Here is a 24,088-nt window from a genome sequence, read left to right on the forward strand (position 1 = left end):
GCGTTTACCCGAGTAAGTGTATAGTCAGAAAACCTTATAAATTATTGATGAATTAAATTATCTTCCATACATCTCAAAATTAATAACTCTGCACCTTTGGATTACAGCACAAGTATATACAATCATTATTTTGCAAATAAAAATAAACTTTCGCCTTTTTTTTTTTTTTTTTTTTGAAATTCTGAAAGCGATTCGGATAGTCGAAGTTGAAATGAGTGGAGTTTTGCTGTACTATGATATAAAAATATGAAGTGACGCCAAGTTATCTGGACTAGCTCAAAGATACCCTGAATGACGGTGAATTTACCTCAATTAGTACGGTCTCAGCTGGTAAAATCTTCCTGCCCATTCCACACGTTGCAAAATCTCATAATCTACCTCTCTTTCAGCGCGCGGTCCGATCAGTCCGGTGACAAATCTCAAGAGCAAGACTCTCGTTCCTGAGAAGAGACACACCACTGGCCATGCACGTCTTCAAGAAGTCATCTTCGAAATCGGGCGGGTCTTCTCTCTACCCCAAGAGTGTCCCTCTCCTGCTGCTGTTCGCTGTCCTGTCCCACGGTCGAGACGACGCCGCTCAGTACTACAACATCGGTGCGGTGCTGTCCATAGGGGATAAGATCGCTAGCTTCATGCAGGCCATCGAGGATGTAAATGCGGAGATGAACATCCTGCCTCCGAGGGTGCGCCTTCTTGGAGTGCCTCTGCCGATGGATAGGAATCCCATTAGAACTGCGCAGAACGTGTGCGAACACCTCATCTCATCTCAGGTAATAAAAGAAAGTCAGCAGCTTTAAAATGTGGCATGTATGCGTAATCCTATAATGTAATGCAAAGTAGTTTGGGGTGGAAATAAGTGAAAGAAACAACATTGTTAAAGCACAAAATTCCTAAAATATATTTTATACTCTGGTTACAGAATCACAAGCATTGCCTCAGGGTTAGAGTTTTTGAACCACGCTGTTAATACTGCAAGTTGCATATGGCAGCTTTTTGGGTGAAACGTTGTAGCAGCAGCGACACATCCTTAAATGTGCCATTTGGTTCCGTTCGGTCTCCTCTGGCACTTCTAAGGGGAACATTTGGCTCCTTCTATCACCCTTAAGTGTGGCATAGGTGGCAAAATGGTACCTTTAAGGGGTGCATAGGTTGCTACAACTCATTATCCTAAAAGGTACCATATGCAACCCGTAGTTTCAACAGCGTATCTTTATACACTGGTGGACAATTGCTAAGGACAGATTCCAATGGGCTATGTAGCGCGTAAAAAAGTAAGAGTAATTCGATGCCAAGTGAAATAGACTAATGCCGAAACTCTAAAACATTGCAATGACGATAATTTATTGCGCTCTGAATTTCAAAAGGCGTTGAAAAGTCTTCAAAGGACGAAACGGTCATTTTGGGGTGAATACGTAAAAGTGAATAAATGTAATTACCGCCCCCAGGTGTTCCAGCGTAAGATGTGAATATGGGATATGGCTACCATGGAGAGCGGCGCAAGCTTCCACACTTCGTTTGATGCTTTACGCAACATTATCCAGCAGCTGTTGTGGTAATTTATTCCATTCTTCTGTCAGTCACGGATAATATAACAACATTAATGTATCACTAGCCGTCATAGTCTTGTTAGGAAGCATACAAGCGACGTACGGCCATTGATCATAATCCTACCCATATCATGACACAACTTGTAGGATACCAGTCCTTTTCTTTTATGTTTGCCGGCTTGTATGCTGTACCACTCTCATGCCAGGTTAGTTGTCGTCCACAATTAGATGACAGACTGAACCTGCTTTCATCTGAGAATAGTACACAAGTCCAGTCGACTTCCCTTCAAATGCGATGCTGAAGACATCATTACAAACGAGCAAAACATTGACTTGTAGACAATGGGATGTACAAAACAAGCTGACGGGCGTATAGTCATACTGCATTTCAACGTCTGGCTACAGTTTTTTAGGATATTTGCCAGCTAATTAGCTGCAGGAAACTGCTTTGCCACCTCAGTAGCTGTGTTGCGTTGGTTCCTTTTCGTTGCTAGCACTAAGTACCAATCTTCTGCTGACGTCGTGTGACATACACGACCTCCCTCGTGACTTTTGCTACACATTACATTTGTTTGAAATAATTTCCGAACTTTAGAAACTATCCTGTGGCTGACGTCGAACTCCCTGGAAACATATAAAATTTTCTGCCTTTCTTCGATATCACCAACCACACGGTCACCCATAAAATCATCTAAGGGACGTCGGGAAGACATACCGAAAAATGCAAGTTCGTCAGCTGATTCTTTCCCGTCGAACTTTGCTTTGGAACAACAATGGTCATCACACTCCCAATCCTTTATATCGCTTATCAGCGCTACCACTTGACCAGCAACATTGTGCGTTTGCATACTCACAACACGTCTTACTGTGTCCCGAACTTATGCTAATTTCCATATTTCCTTGCCTTTCATTTTGTGGTTGCTATAGCTGCTATTGCCATCCGTCCTCAGCAATTGTCCACCAGTGTATTTACTCCAAAGAAAAGTTTTAATTAATAGTTCTTGGAAACAATGACTAACTTTCAGCATGATGTCTTAGGTTTCAACACGCGGAGGATCCACCAGGTTAGGATTGGAGGTGTTGTTCTATTTTTCTCCAGCCTTTCCTGACTTTTAGAATGTCGATTGTGCCTTAGGTTTTACTTTGCAGATTATTGACATGGCTAGGACTGGAGGCCGTTGATCGTCTACAGTGGTGCATTTGTGATGGGCCCAAACAATTGGCATTGCAATTGGTTTCAAAAGTAACAGTAGTGACGAAATGATTCTGGATCAGTTGACTTCTAGGCATTTGCAAACCCTTATATTCGTATATGGTACTAAAACTTTATTTTCCAAGTGTTAATAACAGCAAAGCCAAAGTGCTTATAGAAAGAGAAGCGTAACGGACGCTATGAAGGCTCTAGTTTTGATATTAGACCTCATGAAGTCAAACGAACTCAGCTGTCTAATTAGATTCAAACCAGAGGGATTATAAAAAAGGACCTTCTCCTGAAGCATAAAGAGCGTTGAACACACAATACTCAGTGGTCCCAAAGAAACTCAGGTTACAAGGAAAAGCTTTTTTTAATGCAGAAAATGGCTTCAGCATTCGACGCGTGACTGGTTTTTAGTGTTTTAAGCTCAAAACTTTGTCTGCCTAGAAAAACAAACTATAATATTTTCTTAAAACATAAGTACCTAGTAGTTTTTTTTCCTTCCAATTTTATGCTTCAGTAGCGTTATTTTTGCCACTTCTGCAAAGTAAACGTTTTAAGTATTAGAACATCTTGACTTTACATCCGTGCAAACACTTTTAATTTTCAAGTTTTGACGAATTTACACGTACTGTTGTTGTACACATTTTGAACAATTTTGGTTAGATGTTCCTATGCGTACGTATATGTATCTCTTTCTAGGGTCTAAGTCTACGGGTCTGTCTACATGTATGTTTACGAGTCTGCTTGTATATCTGGATGTGGAGAACTCTTTCTGGTCAGCCATCTAATTCACAAAGTAATGCAAGGAGTAGAACGAAATTCCGCATACAGACAGTTCCCAACGCAAAGTGATGATTATCAGATAAATAAATATCTTTGTGCTGAATAGTAAAGTAAGAAATAACAACGTCAAACGCACAAATTACAGATTACTGCAGACACGTGTTTCCGCGTCTCAAGGAAAGTCTTTTTCAATGCAAAAAGTAAAGAGCTTATGGATGAAAAGACATCTGACAAAAGTCAAGAGCTAGATAAGCAAACAGCTTAAAAGATAGAAATATCGGAGTAACCAAACACTGAGAAAATTATAAACCAATAAAGAACCAATAGAAATGCAAACAAAGGGCAGGAGCTCTCTCAGGGGCACAGTTGAGCCGAAGGAAAGAATTCTATTGGACAAAGATTAAGCCAAAGTTGAAACAAAAAGAAAATATCAATAACCGTGAACCGCAAGAAAGGAAAAGCTGAATGGAAGAAGAAACATCAGGAAGTGAAATAAACAAAATAAAAAAATTTCGGAAAAGGAAAAAATTAAAGATAAATGGAAGAGAAGGGGGGAAATGTCAACTAATGACAAAAAATTTAAAAAATAAACAAAGCATAATAGATAAAAATGAATGTAAAAATAATTATAAAAAATTTAATCCGCTATTTTTATCTTTAATTATTGACAATCAAGAAAAATAAGTTGGTCTTCGAATAATTTTAAGTTTCAAAACTTCATTTTTTTTCTTTCGAATTGTATCTTTTTTTTTTTTTAAAGCCTGGTTGCGCCATGCCGCTTCATTGCTGCTTCGTTGGAACTGATTAAAACTCGGGGGTGTTCATGTAAACACGACATGCGTATGCATCGCAGCTTACACACCATGGGGGGGGGGGGGCATACGAAGGCCTACCCGCTTTGGACCACCATCCCCCAACTGATAAGTCTCATGAAGCTCTATGCAAGTATTCGTACAATAACCAGAGTGAACCACAATAGTAGTAGGTAATAAATTGTTTTCGCACCAATTGCTCCAAGTGCATTGACTTACTTTGATAGTTTAAAAATTGAGTACTCATATGAAGAAATGATTCGTGGGGACGTCAACATATTAGTTTTTCTGAGATAAGTAACGAATCTGCTTAGTATGAAATATTTTTACTGATAATTTTCCCACTTAATACCACATTTTAAAATGAAACGCCCTTAAAGTTTCACAAATATAACATACTGGAGTAGAGTGATGGATGCATGCCTCTATCACACAAGGTAACTTAGTTGAATCAACTTCCGAACAGGCGGTTATCAGTATGTGTAACCAAGTAGAAAAGTGATGGAATCGCCAGGCATACTTAATGCGATAGTAAACTCGTCAGGCACATGTGCCGCTACCATTCTCATCCCGCTGAGTTAAATCAACTTTTTAGTTGATTCAACTCATCGGCACACGAGTAAACTAGTTGAGTCATCTCGGTTCAGTTTTAACAGCGTTGTGGAGCAGCTGCTCGAATAAATTCGGCTTAGCAGAATAAAAGCTGATTCAACTCATCGGCACACAAGTAAACTAGTTGAGTCATCTAGGTTCAGTTTTAACAGCGTTGCGGAGCAGCTGCTCGAATAAATTCGGCTTAGTAGAATAAAAGCTGATTCAACTCATCGGCACACTAGGAAACTAGTTGAGTTAACTAGGTTCAGTTTTAACAGCGTTGTGGAGCATCTGCTCGAATAAATTCGGATTAATAGAATAAAAGCTGATTTAACTCATCGGCACACTAGTAAACTAGTTGAGTCATCTCGGTTCAATTTTAACAACGTTGTGGAGCAGATGCTCGAATACATTCGGCTTAATAGAAGGAAAGCTGATTCAACTCATCGGCACACGAGTAAACTAGTTGAGTCATCTAGGTTCAGTTTTAACAGCGTTGCGGAGCAGCTGCTCGACTAAATTCGACTTAGGAGAAGAAAAGCTGATTCAACTAAGCTGCCTCGTGTGAACCCAATGGAAAACGCCAGTCAAGAAATTGACAGGCAACTTTTTCAAAAACTTGATTCAACTAACCGTCTCGTGTGTAGGAGGCCTTACTTGTCAAACTAGCAACTGTTTCTCTGTTTTCAGGTCTACGCGGTCATCATCAGCCATCCGACGGCTGGAGAGTTATCTCCAGCTGCAGTATCGTACACCTGTGGGTTCTATAACATCCCAGTCATCGGCATCAGCTCCAGGGATTCTTCACTTTCGGATAAGGTAAGGCTGGATCGAAAAGTTCTTCGGATAATTTAAGGTTTTTGAGACTCTGACTTAACAGTTCGGCAGAGTTTAGATAAAAATTTTGAAGGTAATAGCAAAAAAAAAAAAAATCTTTTTAAATTTAAAATAGAGTTTGAAGGTAATTCAAGAAAGCGAATCCGAGCGTGAAACTATGTCCAGAACTAAAAGCAATTTTTGCTACTTTGTATAAGTGAAAATTTATTTTTAAAAAAATGGACAAAAAGACTTCAGTACCAGCAATCCTAATGAATAGTGCAAATTTAAATAGTACAAATCAGTACCTCGGAGCAAACTGTATAGTGTGGTTCAGATAAGTTACGGAGATACGTCCTTGACAGAGTAATAATAACTATAAAATAATCATCGCACAAATAGTTGTCTTATATCAATATTCATTGTTTAAAAAAGATTACAGTTAAATTTTTGAGGGGGGAGGATATTTAAAAGGGGTTTTAAATATCAAACTTTTTAAAATGCTATGGAGCATAAAACGCGTATAAAACTTTTTTTCATAAATACGTATATATAGTTTGTAATTGTGGTGGAACTTCGTGCTCCCCCATTTTTTTTTTTTTTTTTTAATAGTAAAAATAATGCATTTGTAATGTAAAGTGATTTAAACAATCTGGGAGGGGGATAGACACTTAAAGCGTGTATAAAATATATAACTACTTTCATTCAGAAAATGTCCCCCAACGTATCTTAAATTTTTCGAATTTCAACGCAAATAGAGCAAAATATTAAAAGGTAATTAAATATGACTCTTTATCTCAAAACTTCAATTTTTGAGAGATACGACCATTCGTGACTAAGCAGACAAGAAAATATTTCAAAAAATTGCCAACAATATAACTTTCTAAATAAAGGTTCGGTGAGTCATCTCGAATAACAGAATACAGTTTTTTTTTAATCTCGTGAAGATTAAAGATGAAAAAAAGCTCTTTGTTTTAAATTTACAGACTGTTAGAATTTCCAAAGAACAGAACTCAAATTGTTGCATTAATGGAGTCTTTGACCTCCGCTGGAGCATGTTCAAATTTGAGGATTGATGATCTTGGCTCAATACAGCTTTGTTCGGTTTTAGTGTTTGACAGATTAAAATATTGAATTAGTTCAGAGGCTCCAAATTTTTTTTCTCTCGTGAACTCCTTTCAAGATCCGAAAGAAATTATCGAACCTCCAGTGATGCCCAACCCTTTTTTACCCGAGGGCCGCAATGAATCTCGCGGGTCAGAATGGATGTAAAATTAAAATACATTTTAATAATTTTTATAGATAACATGGGGAAACGTGGAAAAGGATTATAAACTGTTGTTATCATTTCTACATAAAAACTGCATAGGCTTTAACGGCCGGCGTCAATGTGAAAAAATAGCATCTCCGGGCTTATTGGCAGTGGTCGAAACGGAAAAGAAAATCCAAATCTCTTCCATTTCGACCACTGCCCATAAGCCCGGAAATGCTATTTCTTCATGTCATTACGACATGTTTATTTAATACCATGTTTTCATTTGTTTTTGAGAAACAAATATCAAACCATTTGTCTTCAAATCAGCAACAATCATTTGAGGCTGTGAGAAGCAAAGGGATGGAAGTGGCAAAATGAAAAGTTTGGAGATAACCAGTACACATGGTAGGTGAACCCCTCCTCTATCTTTGGACAAGATATAGTACTAGTAGCCCTGGTAGGTTCCGGTATACAGCTTGATTTAGAAAAAAAAATTTAATGAAAGCCTACCTAGGAGCTGATCTTCAAACGCGTTTTACTCAAAACTTCAAAATGTCCACTTGCATCCCTTTGATTCTCAGTGCCTCATTTGTAGTATTGAATGAAGATTATCTGTTGTTTTGGATGGCTCTATGATATATATTTCAATTCGTATCTTTGAACATAAGACGAACCACATGAATCGGTTCCGCAGGTCACTTCTAGACCTGCGGAACCTATCATTAAATTTTTTTTTAATGAAAACCACGGGCCCCCACGGGCCGTAGATTGAGCACCACTGTCGTAAGCAGCAGTTAGTAACACATTTTGAAAATTAAAACCCATCGAATTCCGGGAGGACGTTTTATGTACCCTGCTGCTCAATAGTTTATACGTATATCAAGAAACGAAAACATAATGGCAAGATATATATTAATACTAACATTGCAACAAATTTTAAAATGATAGTTAGAAACTGAAATCAAAAACCAATTTTTTCAAGAACAGACCCGCTGATTGAATCCCCCCCCCCTTTGTTAAGCATTAGTTTGATTGAAAAGTTAAAAAAAAAATATTACTGAGACTTTTGAATGATAAGGAATCTTTAAGTTTGGTTCAATTTTCTGTCAATTTCAATCTTTATATCAAACCTGCTTCTGTTTTGATCTTTTAGTTAAGTATGCGTTGTAAATTATTCTTCACGTAGAAATGTTCAACAAAAGCAAAATAACTCAAAATAAAAAAAAAGTACATTTATTTGCCACATTGAAAAAAAAAAAAAAGAATTAAAGCAGTGATTCTAAAACCTTTCACTGCTGAGGGCAACTTGGTAACCTTCGAAGTCTTAACGGACAAGATATAATAAAAATATTCCATTCACAGCTGTTATATCAGGTGAAATGAGTTACAACTTTAAAAATTATACAGAATAATTTTCACTAGCTATTTGCGAACCATGTAAACTGCTCATGGACTACAATATGATAATCTTCTTTTAAGTGTAAAAAAATTAATGAGATCATGATTGAAAATGCTCCCAACAAATTACGAAGCACAAATTAAAAAATACAAAACATATTTATGCCTCTGTATTTCATTAATCTTGATTTTTTTAAATGACAATTTGTCTGTTAGAAAGTCTCTAAAACTGTTTTTTACATCATGTCATTTGATAAATATCCAACTGTGTGACAGATGTAATCATATATGCTAATTTCACCAAATGTTATTTCATTAAGCATTATTTATAAATAGTCAGCCTACGGAAAATAATTTGCAACAGAACCCAAATAAATTTCACATTTAATAATTCCATTACAGACATTCCTTTCAAGCGTTAAAAATGAGCTGCTCAACCCCTTTTAAGGAAGGAGAAAATCCGAAACTAACAAGAAATATCTCTAAAACATATGTTACCGTCCTCCGTCCTTTCGTGTTTTAGATAAAAAAAAAAAAGAGCCTAAAACAGATATTTCTGTCAGCTATTATCCTCATCTCAATTTATCAACTTGCCACGATAAAATTCTTCTTGAATATCTCGAGCACTATGATATATAGCAACCATAAAGTATCATTTGGATAGTGCAACACAATGCCGAAAGCCATTATCGTTTATAAGAGCTTATTTGTTTGAAGATGCATTAAGGGCATCGTGTAGCTTTCCATCGATTGAGAATTATTCATTGACTGCAGGTCTTTTCCGAAAATTAATCTCTGCTTACAAGTTTAAATTTACCTTGTTGGCAAGTTTTACCATTCTTTGTCTGGTGTTACTTTAAAAGTTGGGAGATTTAGTTTTTTTAAACTGATTTACCATCATTTAACTGTGCATGGTGGTATGAATATTGAATCATGCATCATAGTATGAGTATTGAATCGTGTATCATAGTATGAGTATTGAATTGTGCATCATAGTATAAGTATTGAATCGAACATCATAGTATACTATGATGACAACGTTATATTAATTTACTATCATTGAATCAATCGTGCATCATGATATGAGTATTGAATCGAACATCATAGTATGAGTATTGAATCCTGCATCATAGTATGAATATTGAATCGAGCATCATAGTATAAGGACAACATTATATTAATTTACTATCATTGAATTATGCATCACAGTATGAGTATTGAATCGAACATCATAGTATAAGGACTACATTTTATTAATTTACGATCACTGAATCGTGCATCATAGTATGATGAGTTTTGAATTGAACATCATAATTTTAGAACAACGTTTTAATTAATTTACTATCACTAAGTCATGCATGATGGTAGGAATACAGCACTTTAATTAATTTACTATTATTGAATCGTGGATGATGTTTTGAGTATTGAATCGTGCCTCATAGTTTGAGTATTGAGTCGTGCATCATAGTATAAGTATTGAATCGTGCATCATAGTATAAGAACAAGATTTTGATAAATTTACTATCATTGAATCGTGCATGATGTTATGAGAAGGGATTGCAAAACCGGACCAAATATTCAATACCAGTATTTGGTATTTTAAAAACGTGATACCGGAATACCGATATTAATACAGGCATTTGGAATTTCTCCATAAAAGATTGAAAAATATTGTTTCTTTCCCAAATCTATAATTTTGTGCAAAAAGTGCATTATGTAGTACAATTTATTTTGAACAAATATAAAATGCAGGAACAAATGCTATGATATGAATTTAGTGATAATAAAAAACATAATGCATTTATTTAATTGTCACTAAGCCTGGAACTCATTTCAGTGTACCAATTTTCTGCAGTTGAAAATAGTCTTTCGGAATTCCTGCTGGTCAGTGGCACTTTTAATTATGCGCGTGTTTCTTTTCTACTATGTGTAGGTTTTTTTAAAAATTAATACACCCAGTTGCAATTTCTCTTCGAGAGACACTTCTTTTCTTTTCAACATCTTCAACGAATTTCTCTTGATCAGGATAGGCTTGTGTTTTATCGACACTTTGGTTTGAAATTAATGATTAACTGAACTGAACTTGATCTTTCTTGTTAGTTTCTCTTTTTCGTTTTCATTTCAAATTTCTTTAAAACTATGTAAATATCTGAAAATATGTTCCATTTGAGTATACCTTTCCTCTATGCTATTTTTAAAACTACTATTTAATTACCAAGAATTATCTCGCCAAGTATACAGCTAAATAGCGAGACATTACAGCTCACTAATCCCGGTGACAATAAATTATGCTTTTTATGGTACCAAGAAAAAGTTTTCATCAAAATTCAGTACAGTTAATTCAAATATTATGTCATAAAATATTATTGCAACTTATAGTTGGAATGTCTTATTCGTAGTAAAAAATGTATTCCTAATTGTGTGTGTGTGTGTGTGAAATGAACTTTTACAAAAGAGCAAGTAAGCAATCAAGCATATTAAAAAAATTAAAACATGGTGCACATAAACGTATAAAAACTTGCCCCCAAATTTTTACATCAATAGATTGATTTTGGGACTGTTTCATTGAAAAAGGTATGTACTTTAAAAGTAATAATAGATACTTAATAATTTAAATTGAAAACTCTTTATTTAAAAGACATTTATTATCTTCAGCTAATACCGAAAATACCGGTATTTTACCTCAGTAAATACCGGTATTACGAAATTGCAAAATAGCTAGAAATACCGGTATTCGATATACCGGTATTGCAATCACTAATTATGAGTACTACATTTCAATTAATTTACTATCACTGAGTCATGCATGATGGTATGAGTACAACATTTTCATCAATTTTTTATCATCGAGACGAGCAAACTTGTTATGCAAAACAATACCGAAACCCTTTTCGTTCATAAGAGCTTATTTGCTGTCGGGACGCTTCCATTTGATAGAGTATTATTGATCACTGACTACGGATCTATTCCGGAAATAAAGGTCAGTTGACAAGTTTTAATTTGCCTTACCTACTGGCTAATTCAACCATTCATTCTCCAATCTTACTCCAGAAGTTGAAAACTAATTTTACCATCATGTAATTAATTTACTAATTTGCAATCCTTTTTAGCGTACTTTACGGTCAAAGTTCTAAAAAAAATACAGGCATGAAAGTAAGCTTAATAAATCGTAAAATTATTGGAAAGCATTAAAAAAGTCAAAAACAAATAAACTAATCAAATAAATATCGAAAAATTAAAATTTTGAAAATATGCTATTGAGATGAGGGAAATGTGTCCGTCGGTCTGTCCATCTCCTCTAATAACTTTTGAAGGAATCGTTCGATTCCAATAAACTTTTTTTTAATGAAAGAGTCGGCGAGAACATCTCATTTCCATACTTTACTTTTTGATCTGACCAGTTTTCCATTCAATTTTGAACAGGTCAAAAAAACTTCACATTAACACCTGCGGGGACGTTTAAGGTAAATTCAAATCCTGAACTTAAAAGGCGAATTTGTTTCTAACAAACAATGTTGGAAAAAGCTCTTGATAAAGAACATTTATAGAAAACTTATAGACATGGTGCGGTTCAACTCGTAAATTTGATGCAATTTTTTTTTAATTATTCTAAAATATTATTATTATCATTATTATTATTTTTTTTTGAAGAATTTTTTGTCATTAACATTCTGTAATTAAAATCTTTATATTAAAAAAAATAAAGTCAAAGAAAATTTTGAAAAAAAGTCTGCCGGGCCTGCGTCCTGGAGATCCCATAGCACCTACAGCCTTTTTGTATAAAATTACTTCGAGTCCCGGTGGTTTGCACCTGCGGTTTTTTTTTAAAATTCGAATTCGTTTTTCGGAATTAAATTTTTAAGCTCAAATTTCGCGTAAATTGCTTATTATTGCATATTAAAGGGGTGAAACATTACTTGTACATATTAATATTACATATCGACGGAAAGGGAAATAATTTTCCGCGTTCTACGCAGTTTGTTTCAATGTTCTAACTTAAATATGGCGGGAGTTATTTTCGTTTTTAGCTGGAATTTTTTTAGGCTTAGCTAAAATTTAGGTACTACTTTCTTCATTAAATCTATTGGTAAAACGTGAAGGAGTTGTTCCACAGTTTTTTTTCCAGTGACACCACTGGAAAGAGCTGCTTTTTTTTTACTCCAGATCTATCTCGACATATGGTCGAACAAACGTAGCTTCTATCTCCAAAGAAAAAAAAGTTACAAGCAGTTATAATCAAGTCCGAAAAATCTCATTGCCATTCAAATTATTGATGTTTTATTTGGCGTTGCCATAGTTTCGTCTTTCTGATTCGTTTGTTTATTCGCAAGTCCAATAAACTATAGGGGCGCTGCATCTACTGTCTAATGGCGGATGAAAAAGGTAAAACAAACACACGCCGTAACTTATAACTTGCTTTGACGCTTCGTGAATGACAGTAATTTTTCATCGTGTTTGTGGGAAGCTTTCTTTTCTATTCTTCTGAAATTACATTACATCATAAACTGTCTGAAGCCTGTAATTTATCCCAAAGAAAACACGTGGAATGGAATGTTTTACCTTTTTCTTTAGTGTTGATAATCACCGCAAGGTAGTGTATTAGATCTCTGGAGTTGCGAATTCTTTCTTATTCACAAATTTTAAGGGTTTCGATTTTAACGGAAAATCTTAGGCTCAACCCCATTCAAGCCCCAAGCTAAAGAGCAAAATATATTACGAGAGACCACGAATATGAAACCGACTTTTCAAACGTACACAACTTCAGTTTTGCAATGCTCAAGAGCCTCTTAGCCTTTATCGCTCTGCAAGTTGGTACAAATTATTTTAAAACCCGGGGAAGGGGTGCTTTTTGTTCCAAAGGGAGCTCATAATGCGTTTTTAATCTGTTTCTTTTTAACTGACGATTTGAATCTTTGCGGATCAAATAAGATTGCGAAGCAATCTTCCGAGGTTGGTGAGTGTAAGCGAGTAGAGGGAAGAGCCCTCTAGTAAAGTAAGAAATAATAACGTCTTTTCTCGGATGTCTTTTCGTTCATAAACAGGGACGTGCACAGAAATTTTGGGGCCCGTCATTAATGACTTTTCCGGGTCATATCATAAATGACGTTCCCTTCATATTGTTTACCCCAATATCTCACCCCTAGTGAGTTGCACAATAAAATATTGAGTACCCTTCAGGCTCAGGCCTGGGCCAACAGGTATCCTTTCTCCCCCCCCCCCCTGTGCACGCCCCTGTCTATAAGGCGTTCCTTGTAACGCCGAAACATGTGTCTGCAGTAATCTGCAGTTTGTGCTTTTTGACGTTGTTATTTCTTACTTCACACTTCAGCACAAAGGTTTTTATTTATCCTACCGCACCCTACCGCTGTTCCGATAACCCAATTTTTAGGGGTGAATTTCACCCCATTAAAAGTGTTAATTGCCAATAAAAAAAGAACAGGATTCAATATTTTTAATCGTTCTATCGATGTATAAAGTTTTATTCCGTTCGGTGGGTGACACTTGGTTAGGAATTCTTGTGAAATATAAAATCAGTTAAAAAATGAAAAGAATTATTATCTGCAGCTTTGCCCAAATCCACTATACTACTGTGATGTTTATCCAATAAAAGCCAAGTAATTAACGAAATTCGAAATCTTTGCCATAAATTAATAAAACTCTTAGAGTTCTAACAGCACGATTCTTTCTATAAATAGAACGCCAATCCTATCGCACGGCAAGGACAATTCCCACCTTCCTTCTACCCCTAAAATGCGAGGTACCTGGAAGTCTGCCAAGTTTTTGGACATTCTATTGATTCCAGTAGCTTCCGGTCACCATAGCAACCGTTTCATTCTCTCCAGATTTTCAATTTCCCTGCAACAGATCTTGTTTTTATTCTCGCCAATTTAACCAAAGTGTCAGAATCGAATTTCAATTGGCGACAAAATAAAGCAACCCATGTTGCTGTTTTTTCACTTTTTTGCATAAAAGTCCGCTCTAGGAAATGAGTAAAGGAAATATTTATAAAGTTAGACACTTTTGCCGGAGACATTTTCCGCAGCAGAGTTATTTTTCCCCTTTTTTTTACTTCCGAATCAACAGTAAAACATTTTCAGGAAACAATTTTAATGACAAGAGTATTTCTTCTTCAGTCTCTGTTCTTTAATAATATGAAGAACTATTTTTCCTTGCTGAGCACAAACGTTGTGTCTGAAATTACTGTCAAAATTCAGTTATTGTCTCCGAGTTATCGTTTGTAACATATTTTACCGAAATATGATGTTTTATGGCAATTTGGGGGAACAGGAAATATTTCTTTAAAAATTCTGAAAAAGTAGAATATGCCTCAAGTATACTCAGGCGCATAACTTAAAAACGCTGTTTCCACAACTTGAGCTTCGCTAGTTCTGCAGTGGAGAGGTAAACGGCAGTATCTGCAGAAATGAGTTTTCAAGATATTTGGAGATTTGGGTTCAATACTAACAATTGGGGTCGTTTCCAAAATTTTAAAAGTATTTTTTTCTGAAAGAGCATGCTTAACAATATAGGATCTGACCATTTTTTAACTAATTTGTTCAAGTTTAATGTTTTTAAAAAATTACTTAAATCGATGAGTTTTTATTGTTTACGTTTCTGTCGTGTGACATCACAAATGATGAAATGCAGTGTTGCCATTCACGGAGAAAAATATTTAATTCGTATCTTTACTCACGTGTATTGGCAATGATATGGTTGATAGCAAGCGTAGAGTGCAATATTTAATTTGCTTCTTGATTATTATAACGTGGAAACGTGGTAGAAAGATGCGCCAAATTCCATCATTTGTGACGTCATAAAGACCACGCCTTGTTTTCAAAATTGGACATTTAAAAAACTTAATTAAAAAATAATTGTCGGGAAAATGAAAGTATTTCCTGGGTCCATGTTATTTTTTTTACTCATTCTATCGATTTCAGTGACTAAAAGAAAAACTTTTGACTGAAGGAAACAACCCCATTGGAACCTGTAGGAGTTAGACGTTCATCCTGTGCTTTTTCTCAGCTGAAACCAAAAGAGCAAGCTTGTACAAAAAAGCTAAAGAACAATAAATGAAAAAAAAATGAAAAAAAAGAAAAAGAAAGAAAATGAAAATGAAAAATTTGCAGTTACTGCCCTTAACCTGCCCACTTCAGAGCTGAAGATACGACTTTTGTGCTTAGCACGGATGAATCCGCATTTCGATTGCTATTCCTTTCCAAAGTGCTTTTCATAATGGGGTTGTTTCCAAAACTTTAAAAGTATTTTTTTTTTCGGAAAGAGCGTGCTTAAAAATATAAGATCTGACCATTTTTTAAATAATTTGTTTAAGTTTAATATTTTTAAAAAAATACTGAAATCGGTGGTCTTTCATCGTTTAACGCTTCTCCCGATGACATCACACATGATGAAATGCCATTCACGGCATTTAATTCGCATCTTTTCTCACGTGTATTGGCAACGATATAGTTGGTAGCAAGCATAGAGCGCAATTTTATTTCGCTGCTTGATTATCATAACGTGGAAACGTAGTAGAAAGATGACGTCATCAAGACCACGTCTTGTTTGAAAAATCGGACATTTAAAAAAAATAATTTAAACAAAACTGCTATGAAAATGAAAGTATTTTCTGGGTCCTGTAATTTTTTTTTCGCTCATTCTATCCATTTTAATGACTAAAAGTAGTACTTTTGACTGAAGGAAACCACTCCATTATGCATGACAGATAGTAGGTACTATTGTCAATCATTAAAAAGGCCATACTTATTTGACATGACACTCAAAAAACTCACTTATAATTTACCGTCAAAAGACTAATTTAAAAATTTAAAAAGTAGCTGCATACAGTAATGATCATAATTTTTTTAAAATTCAAAAAAAAAAAAAAGCAAAATTGCATCAAATTCTTATAAATACTATGAGTAGCAGTTTAAAAAATGATGATATAAATTTGTGTTAGTATTATTCATTTTATTTGATTTCATTTAACTTTATAATCACTTAATTTTATATGACAGTTTATTTGAATTTCTATACGCTTTAAAACATTCACGACTGTAATAATAATATTAAGAAGTTCTCGGATTGCGTATCTTTAAAAAAAAAGTTCCTTTTATAAAGTTCTAAATAGGTTGTTTTTATTCACAGCCGCTCTGTTTCGATTTCCCCCACAATTGATTCACTGTAAAAAGAATTCCGAAAAATTACTGATTTTTTCCATGAAACATTGCGGAATTTCATGGATTTTCACTTATTTGCTAGTAAAATCAAGTATCTTTAGAAAAAAATTTCCAGAATTGCTTCGAGCTGCATGAATGCAGAGTCCTCAGCGTGAAAAATATTTTTAGCTACCTTTTTATACATTAACTAAGTCTATTTATTAAGCGTTTCGTCTTTTGTTAGATTTCGGCCCGTCCAGGTTGACTAAGCTCTTCGATAAGAGCGAATAAGTCTTTGGATAGCTGCAGCTTTGCAAGAAAAGACAGGAAAGGGAGATGGTTGGTTCTTACTTGCAATTCTGCTTTGGCCATGGTTGCATTGATGCTTCTGTAGCCTTCGAAGTAATTCTGGAAGGTTCTAATCAATTGTATTAAACCTACCGAATTTCTCTTGAAGGCTCTAAACTAGCTTTAACCGGTGAGACCTATATATTCTTCAGAAAGATTTAAGGATAATTACAGGAAAGTTATTTACAGAAAACGTTCCTGTTTTTTGCAAGATATGTTACTGGAAAAAATTAGGCACATCAGATGCCTACTATTTTTCAGGAAACCTTCTCAATCGTTATTACAGTGTTTTATTATTCACTATTTTTATTTATTTTTATTTCTTTTTATTTATTATTATTATTATTACTATTATTATTTTTTGAGCAATCACGATTACTTATTACTTTCATTTGAGCGTACTTGATGTCCGATTCCTTTTTCAGAATGGACCTCTGGTCCTAGCCTCCACTAGCAGCACTGTCCACCGGAATCCCCTCCTCCTAGGCGGTGGCGCCCATGTCCTGCATATACACACTCCTACATACACACACGTCTACACACAAACAAGTCCTTACACACATACACACACGTACCCGCCCAGGAGGAGGGGCAGGCTAGGTAGGACAGGAGCCGTTTCTAGAAACAATAGCAACTCGTGATTGCGAAAAACATAATTCAAATTCAAAGTGTCAGAATTCAAATTATATATATATACACTGATATGTATATTAATCTCTTTTTTTTTACAGAGAAGGTTATATTTTTTCTTTTTCGAATATGTCAATCTATATTTTTTCTCCCCCACTTGTCGTTCGTCCCACAGCTAATCTCAGCAGCTGTTGCATAAACCCTTTTCATTTCAGAACCTACACACATCTTTCATGCGGACCATTCCTCCATACTCCAACCAAGCAGATGTGTGGATCGAGATCCTCAAGTTTCTCAACTACAAGTGCGTTACATTCATTCACAGCTCGGACAACGACGGACGATCCACTCTGGGAAGATTTCAAAACTTAGCCGACACCCCGAACATCAAGGTTAGTTAAAGGAATCAATCATCCAACGTTTTGATGCACAAATTACTGCAGATACGTGTTTCGGTGTTACAAGGAACACCTTTCTCAATGCAATGAGGTGTGAGCTTCTGGATGAAAAGTCTTCCGAGGAAAGCCGGCTGTCCTCAGATGACTAACCATCGATTCTGATTTGTCACCTTCTTTACCTCAAAAATCATTCAAACTCTGACTCTGGCAGAAATAGACTCAGAAGGAAAGTGACCGATACCGACTATTGAGATGAGATAAAATGGAGGGAGTGATGACTTTCATTCATGAAACCAAGAGCCCAAGTCACGTGATCGATTTCAAAGCAAAGCAGTGGAAGAAATCAGGTTTCTTTCGCTCGTTTCACGCAAAACGTGCCAACCATTCGTCGTTGTTGAGTCACGTGACTTGAAGTCTTGGGGTCAGCTTTTGCCATTGAGCTATAACACTAAGAGGAGAGAGAACTTCCCATTCTTCTACACTGAGGCTCACGGTCCGAATTTCGAGCGAGTTTGGCAAAACCAATTGCACAGGGACGTAGCCAAGGGGGGGGTCCATGGGGTCCGGACCCCCCCTTCCTGATAGGTCACTGTCCTCCTGCACTAACATAAACAGAATTTTCCAACAAAAAAAATTTTTTTGGAAAAAATTTTTTGTTCTAAATATTTTTATTAATCGACAACTTTCTCACGTTCAGTTTAGTTCAGAACAATAGAATCTCTAGGATTGGTGGTAATTGGGGGGGGGGGGACATAAGTCTTCAACCCGTGGTTCGCGTCTTTGTTCGCGTCGCAGACCTGCCGAAAAGGAGACATTGTCTTTGTCCCCTGCCTCGCAAGAAAATCGCCCAGCAGCTCAGATTTAAAACCATGCCCCTTCCCGCAAGGAATCGCCGGCAGCTCGTAAACAAACATTTGTTGTCAACGAAAGATTGATGAGAGTCATCAATGATGAAAATGGTCGGAGACAGGAACTTTGCAGGAATGTTTTTGCGGAAAGGTCACACAAAGAGGAAAGCGACACTTGCCCTCTGTTTTTTACTTCCTTTTACAAAAAAGGAAGTATTGTATTCGCGAAAAAATTTTCACTCAAAAATCGCCCTTAATTTCCATTTTGCTCACCCCCAAATGAATGTTGAGTTTTTTTTTCGATTCGACCACATGCGGAAAAGTGCCTAAGAATGTATAGACACGCGAAATATCCATTTTGACCATCACCGAGGTAATTACAACGACTTTTCTCGTGACGTCTGTATGTATGTGCGTATGTGTGTATGTGCGTATGTGCGTATGTGCGTATGTATCTCGCATAACTCAAAAATGGTATGTCCTAGAAAGTTGAAATTTGGTACATAGACTCGTAGTGGGGTCTAGTTGTGCACCTCCCCTTTTGGTTGCTTTCGGATGTTCCTAAAGGGGTCTTTTGCACCTTTTTGGGGGGAAATCATTGTTAATTTCGATGTAAACTCAAGTGGCGTTATAATTTGTCGGACACTTGGCGATATATCGCCAGTCTTTTGGTCGCCAAGTTTTGTCGCCAACTTGGCGACAAATTTGGCGGAGTTTTTTTTTTTTTTTTTTTGGGTTTCAATTTGGCCATTGTTGGTGATATTTAGAGAATAAATATTGAATCACATTAAAATAGCGAATAATGGGGAAATGACATTAAATTGGAGTAAAAGGAAGTCATGTGATGCACACATCAGCTCGTTTATTATTGGACAGTCGTGGGGTCCGGTGGGGTCAGCCGCCCTTGTAATACAGCGCCGTCGTTTTAGAAGGTGCCTAAAGGCTCCTAGTCATGGAAAGCGCAGAACTCTGGTGACAGGTCGCACATTCACTTTTTCTATCGCTGCCATTGGTATTGGGTCGGTAGCACGAATGTTTTCCTCCAAAGTTGAAAGGGAAAAATCATGAGTAGAACCATAAAAACATAGGAAAAAATTAGCCGACCCCCCCCCCACCCCACAGGGTAAGTTGTATTGCAGTTTTTTTTTAAATGTTTTTGTTTTTCTTTTTTTAACAATAGGAGCAATTTTATGCATTGCTTTCGCATTTAAAAATTTTGTTCAGACAAAAATAACATCGAATATCATTTCATTTTTTAACTAATCAATTCAATTTATTTCACTTATAATTTCTATTCGTAGCAATAATTGATTACTTATATCATTGTGTCCCGGAAGCTCGCAACTTTTACCATTGATCAAATGCCTTTTTACAACCATGAAACTAATGTCTGGAAATTCGTTCTGAATATTTGTTCATTTTCATCACAAGGTAACAGAGAGTTTTTTTTTCTTTCACTCTTTCTGAGAAAAAATGTAACGAAAAGAAATAAAAATTTTTGCAAATGTTTTATCTTTTGTGTTTTAGATACGATCTATAAAAAAGGGAAAAAAAACATGCATCTGGAGGTTAAAAAAAAGATGAATAAATAAAGGTTAATACTAATGTAACAAAATTGATTTCAACGATATCAAAGTTTAAAAAAATGACGATTTCAATAAAATTTTTTTGAATGTGTTCGGTTTTTTTAAATTTGGAATGATTAACGCATTATTTTAAATCATTATTTTAAAATACTAACTGAATTGTGTTCACGAGGTCAAAAGGAAAAGTTATTAATTAGTTTAACTGAAAATATATATTTTCTTCTATCTTCTAGTTCCATTTTTCGAATAAAATACTATATAATATTCGTGCATATGCTTCATTTAGCAAATTTTTTGATAGCTATTTACTGACTTTTTTGTATTCAAGAATTAGTTAATAAGTATCTGTACATTAATGGTTAAAAAGCACAGTAGACTCCGAATGCAAAAATAATATAGTTGTTATTCTTATTCTCATGTATATAATAGCGAATGATTGAGTAACACTCCTGACGTCATCAATAATGAAACTCGCGCCACGCCGTGATAATTTGATAACATGTTTTAATAATGTTTAAAATACTGGGAAAGGCTTTATTGTGACAAGGCTGAACGCTGAACTTGTTCCAGTAACTTAGCTGATTTACTGGTTAGACTGTGTCATTTCAGGGCACTGAAGAATCGAAAACGAACAATGAACGTTATCTACTGAAGCTTATAGTTAATCCACTGGAGTTAGGGTTTAAAATGTCAACTATCAAAATGTCACCAAACAGGCAATTTCTTCGTTCAAATGTGGAGTCAATTTTCACCCCTCATATCTTGACGGGCGATTTTCTAGTTGTTATATAATTTCAAAATATCAATTTAAATCGTATCTAGATTTTTATTTACACCTTTTCTCAGAGTTTTTAAAAAGAGATTTGTCTTTTTTTAAACCTTTAGATTATAGCATCTGATGACTTAGAGCAAAATGTTTGCTAATTGAGTCTTTAAACTACCTATAAACCTTTTATATTTGTCACCGAAATATGATTAGCTTGTACACTATATCTAATTTTGGTGCTGCCATGTTATCACAAATAGGACAAAGATTACCTCGTAAAGGATCGGAATCGGATGACTACCGCCAAATGTAGAAATTTAAAATTTTCATATTTCCATATTGTTAGTAAAATAACTAGGTTTAGAGTGTCAAATTTTGTTGTGATGATTCATTAGTGTTACTATCGGTCATTTCCCCTACAGTTGTTGTTTAAATTGAAATTTTAAATTCAGAATGGAACATTTTGCACAGAAGTTGTTTTGAATCAGCTTAATGAACAGAACTACGGATTTGATTTAGTTTATTTGTTTTCCTGAAGAGGGGTAAAGACTATACATAAAAATACTGTGTATATACAATGTGTTCGTAAGTGTATTTATTCATTTTCCTTAGTTCTAAAAGTAATACTTCCTCTTATCACTCTTAAATGACCCTGCATGCGAAACTGCTTAAATAGAAAATGTCCAAGAAAAATGTTTAATATCTTTGATGGCCTAAAAAATAGTATTTATAAACAAATTATCATTCAAATTTTGTTCAAAATTTTGACTAAGAAATTTTACTGTTTAACTTAATTCATCGTAAATACCATAACTGATCCTTAGATATCTATTTTAGCAATAAATTACAAGAAAATACTTATTAACGAGCAAAGACACTTCCTATGTATTTTAGTTGTTTGAACAGCCTTAATAATGTTTTCCTAAGCTTTTATATGAAAATACTATAAAAAAAAGGATGAAGATGAGAAGTATCATTCCATTTTTTTATCGTTAAATGAATTCTAAAAAATTTAATGAATTATGAAACATTTCGAGCTTTTGTTTAATGAGCCTTGGCGACATTTTCGTCCATACAAGCATTAAATGCAGTCCAAAATCCAATTCGAAGCAGTCAGGAGTGGGGAATTATGGAGCATTTATTGAGTTATTAGATAGTTGATATTGTAGTGAAAATAAATATGAGTTTTTTTTTTTTTTTTTTGAAATCAAATATATTGCAAAGCTTTAATTATCATACCTTTATTACATCATTACTTAATTAAGCTAATTATCATCCTCATTAAGTGTAGTTTTGATTGGATTAGTATTAATTTATACAACTAACAGTTAATGCTTCTGATTTAGCATGCTTCCATTTTTAAAGTCCGTGCAACCTTGGACCCCCCCCTTAACAAAATCCTAGCTACGTGCCTGAATTGCATTATAAAACATCTTGTTTAATGGCAAAAGACCGCTTCTTTTGCCACAACGATTTGAACATATTAAGGATTTGAAAAATACATGGCAAAAGGCTTTACATGATAAAACTTGAGTTTAAATGTTAAAAGTGCGATTCTTTTGCCATACTCGCTTGGGCAAAAAACGGACCGATTAGTTCGCTCTCCTCTTAGTGTTACAGCTCAATGGCTTTTGCTAAGGCAATGATTGGACTCGCTCCCTACATTTTAATTCTTGCTCTAAGTTTCCGATTCCTTTACTCCAAAATAAATCCAACTCCGACTTCACAGACCTGCATTTAATCGTTTTAAAATTATGTATGTATGAAAATGCTTTGTTATTTAAAATAAAACCCCGAATTTTAAAATTTTGATCTAAAACAGGTGGAAGACATAATCGAATATGAAACTGGAATAACAGAAATAAGTCAAAGGTTGGAAGAGGCCCGAGGAAGGTATTGCAGAGTGTTTATACTGTACGCTAAGTAAGTAAAGAAATTTCTTTTTTTTTTAAATACTTGTAATATTCAACCTAAATTCTTCTTGATGAATGTTCTTACAATGTTTCGTTTTAAGTTCTTTTAACGCACATATATGGGTACTTACACCTTTTTTTCACCTTTTTCTTCTTTTTTTTTGAATAATTAAAAAAAAAGCTCATTAAACAATTTCATTTTTTTTTTGTAATATCCAACTTAAAGTCTTAATAAAAGATCTCACAATGTTTTTTTCTGCGAAGATAATAATAATAATAATAATACTTTTAATGCACATCAATGAGTACAATTACCCATTCTTTTCATTAGTTAATAAAAAAAAAATCTTTTTTTTTCTTTCGCTCAGAAAATCAATGTATAAAGAATGCATTTTAATTGTATAAAAATACCTTGCATGATAGAAAATGCTGCAATGTCTATAAATTGTATTCTCAGAATAGCGTTTCCATAAAATGTCACGAAATAATTTCCTTAATTAGCTAGTTTCGCTCTAAGAAATGTTTTATACGCGAAGATGAGAAAATTCAATTCCTCATCTTAAGCGAAATGTGTTGTTATTTATATAGATAAAACTTTTGATACTTAAATGTTTTGATTAAAAAATCAAGTGCTACTTCTCATTACAAAAGACTTTATTACACTTTGGTTAAAATAATTGCGTAAAGTAAAGTGCACTGATAACATTATGAGGAACATCTTTCCCAAGCATCATATATATCGAATAAATCCATTTCCGAATAAATCCATACCATTAAATATAAAGGTAAATATCAAACATAATATTTACTGAAACAATACCAGTAATAAGAAATAAAGAAGTACCTTTATGCAGAAAAGAAAAATAAAATGTTACAGCGTTAAATCGTTCAAATTTGCAGAGAATTGCATACACGTACTTTGGGGTTACAAGAAAAGTCTATTTCAATTCAAAAAGAGTTGAGCTAATGGATGAAAAGCTTTTGTCGGATATCTTTTCAGCCATATGCTCAACTCATCTGCATTAAAAAAATACCGAGAC

The 24,088-nt window shown here is 34.8% G+C and overlaps 1 protein-coding gene across 1 annotated transcript in view; it reads left to right on the plus strand.

The window, feature by feature from the left end:
• Positions 1–617: 617 nt before the first annotated feature.
• LOC129225556 (glutamate [NMDA] receptor subunit 1-like) overlaps positions 618–24,088 on the plus strand; it is an 82,970-nt gene continuing 59,499 nt past the window's right edge. Inside the window, exons 1-4 of the mRNA XM_054860001.1 lie at positions 618–770; positions 5,625–5,753; positions 17,753–17,929; positions 22,958–23,058. Coding sequence (XP_054715976.1) covers positions 633–770; positions 5,625–5,753; positions 17,753–17,929; positions 22,958–23,058 — 545 coding nt within the window. The 5' untranslated portion in view covers positions 618–632. The remainder of the gene's footprint in view (positions 771–5,624; positions 5,754–17,752; positions 17,930–22,957; positions 23,059–24,088) is intronic.

The sequence above is a fragment of the Uloborus diversus genome, chromosome 7, assembly GCF_026930045.1.
Source record: "Uloborus diversus isolate 005 chromosome 7, Udiv.v.3.1, whole genome shotgun sequence".
NCBI lineage: Eukaryota > Metazoa > Arthropoda > Arachnida > Araneae > Uloboridae > Uloborus > Uloborus diversus.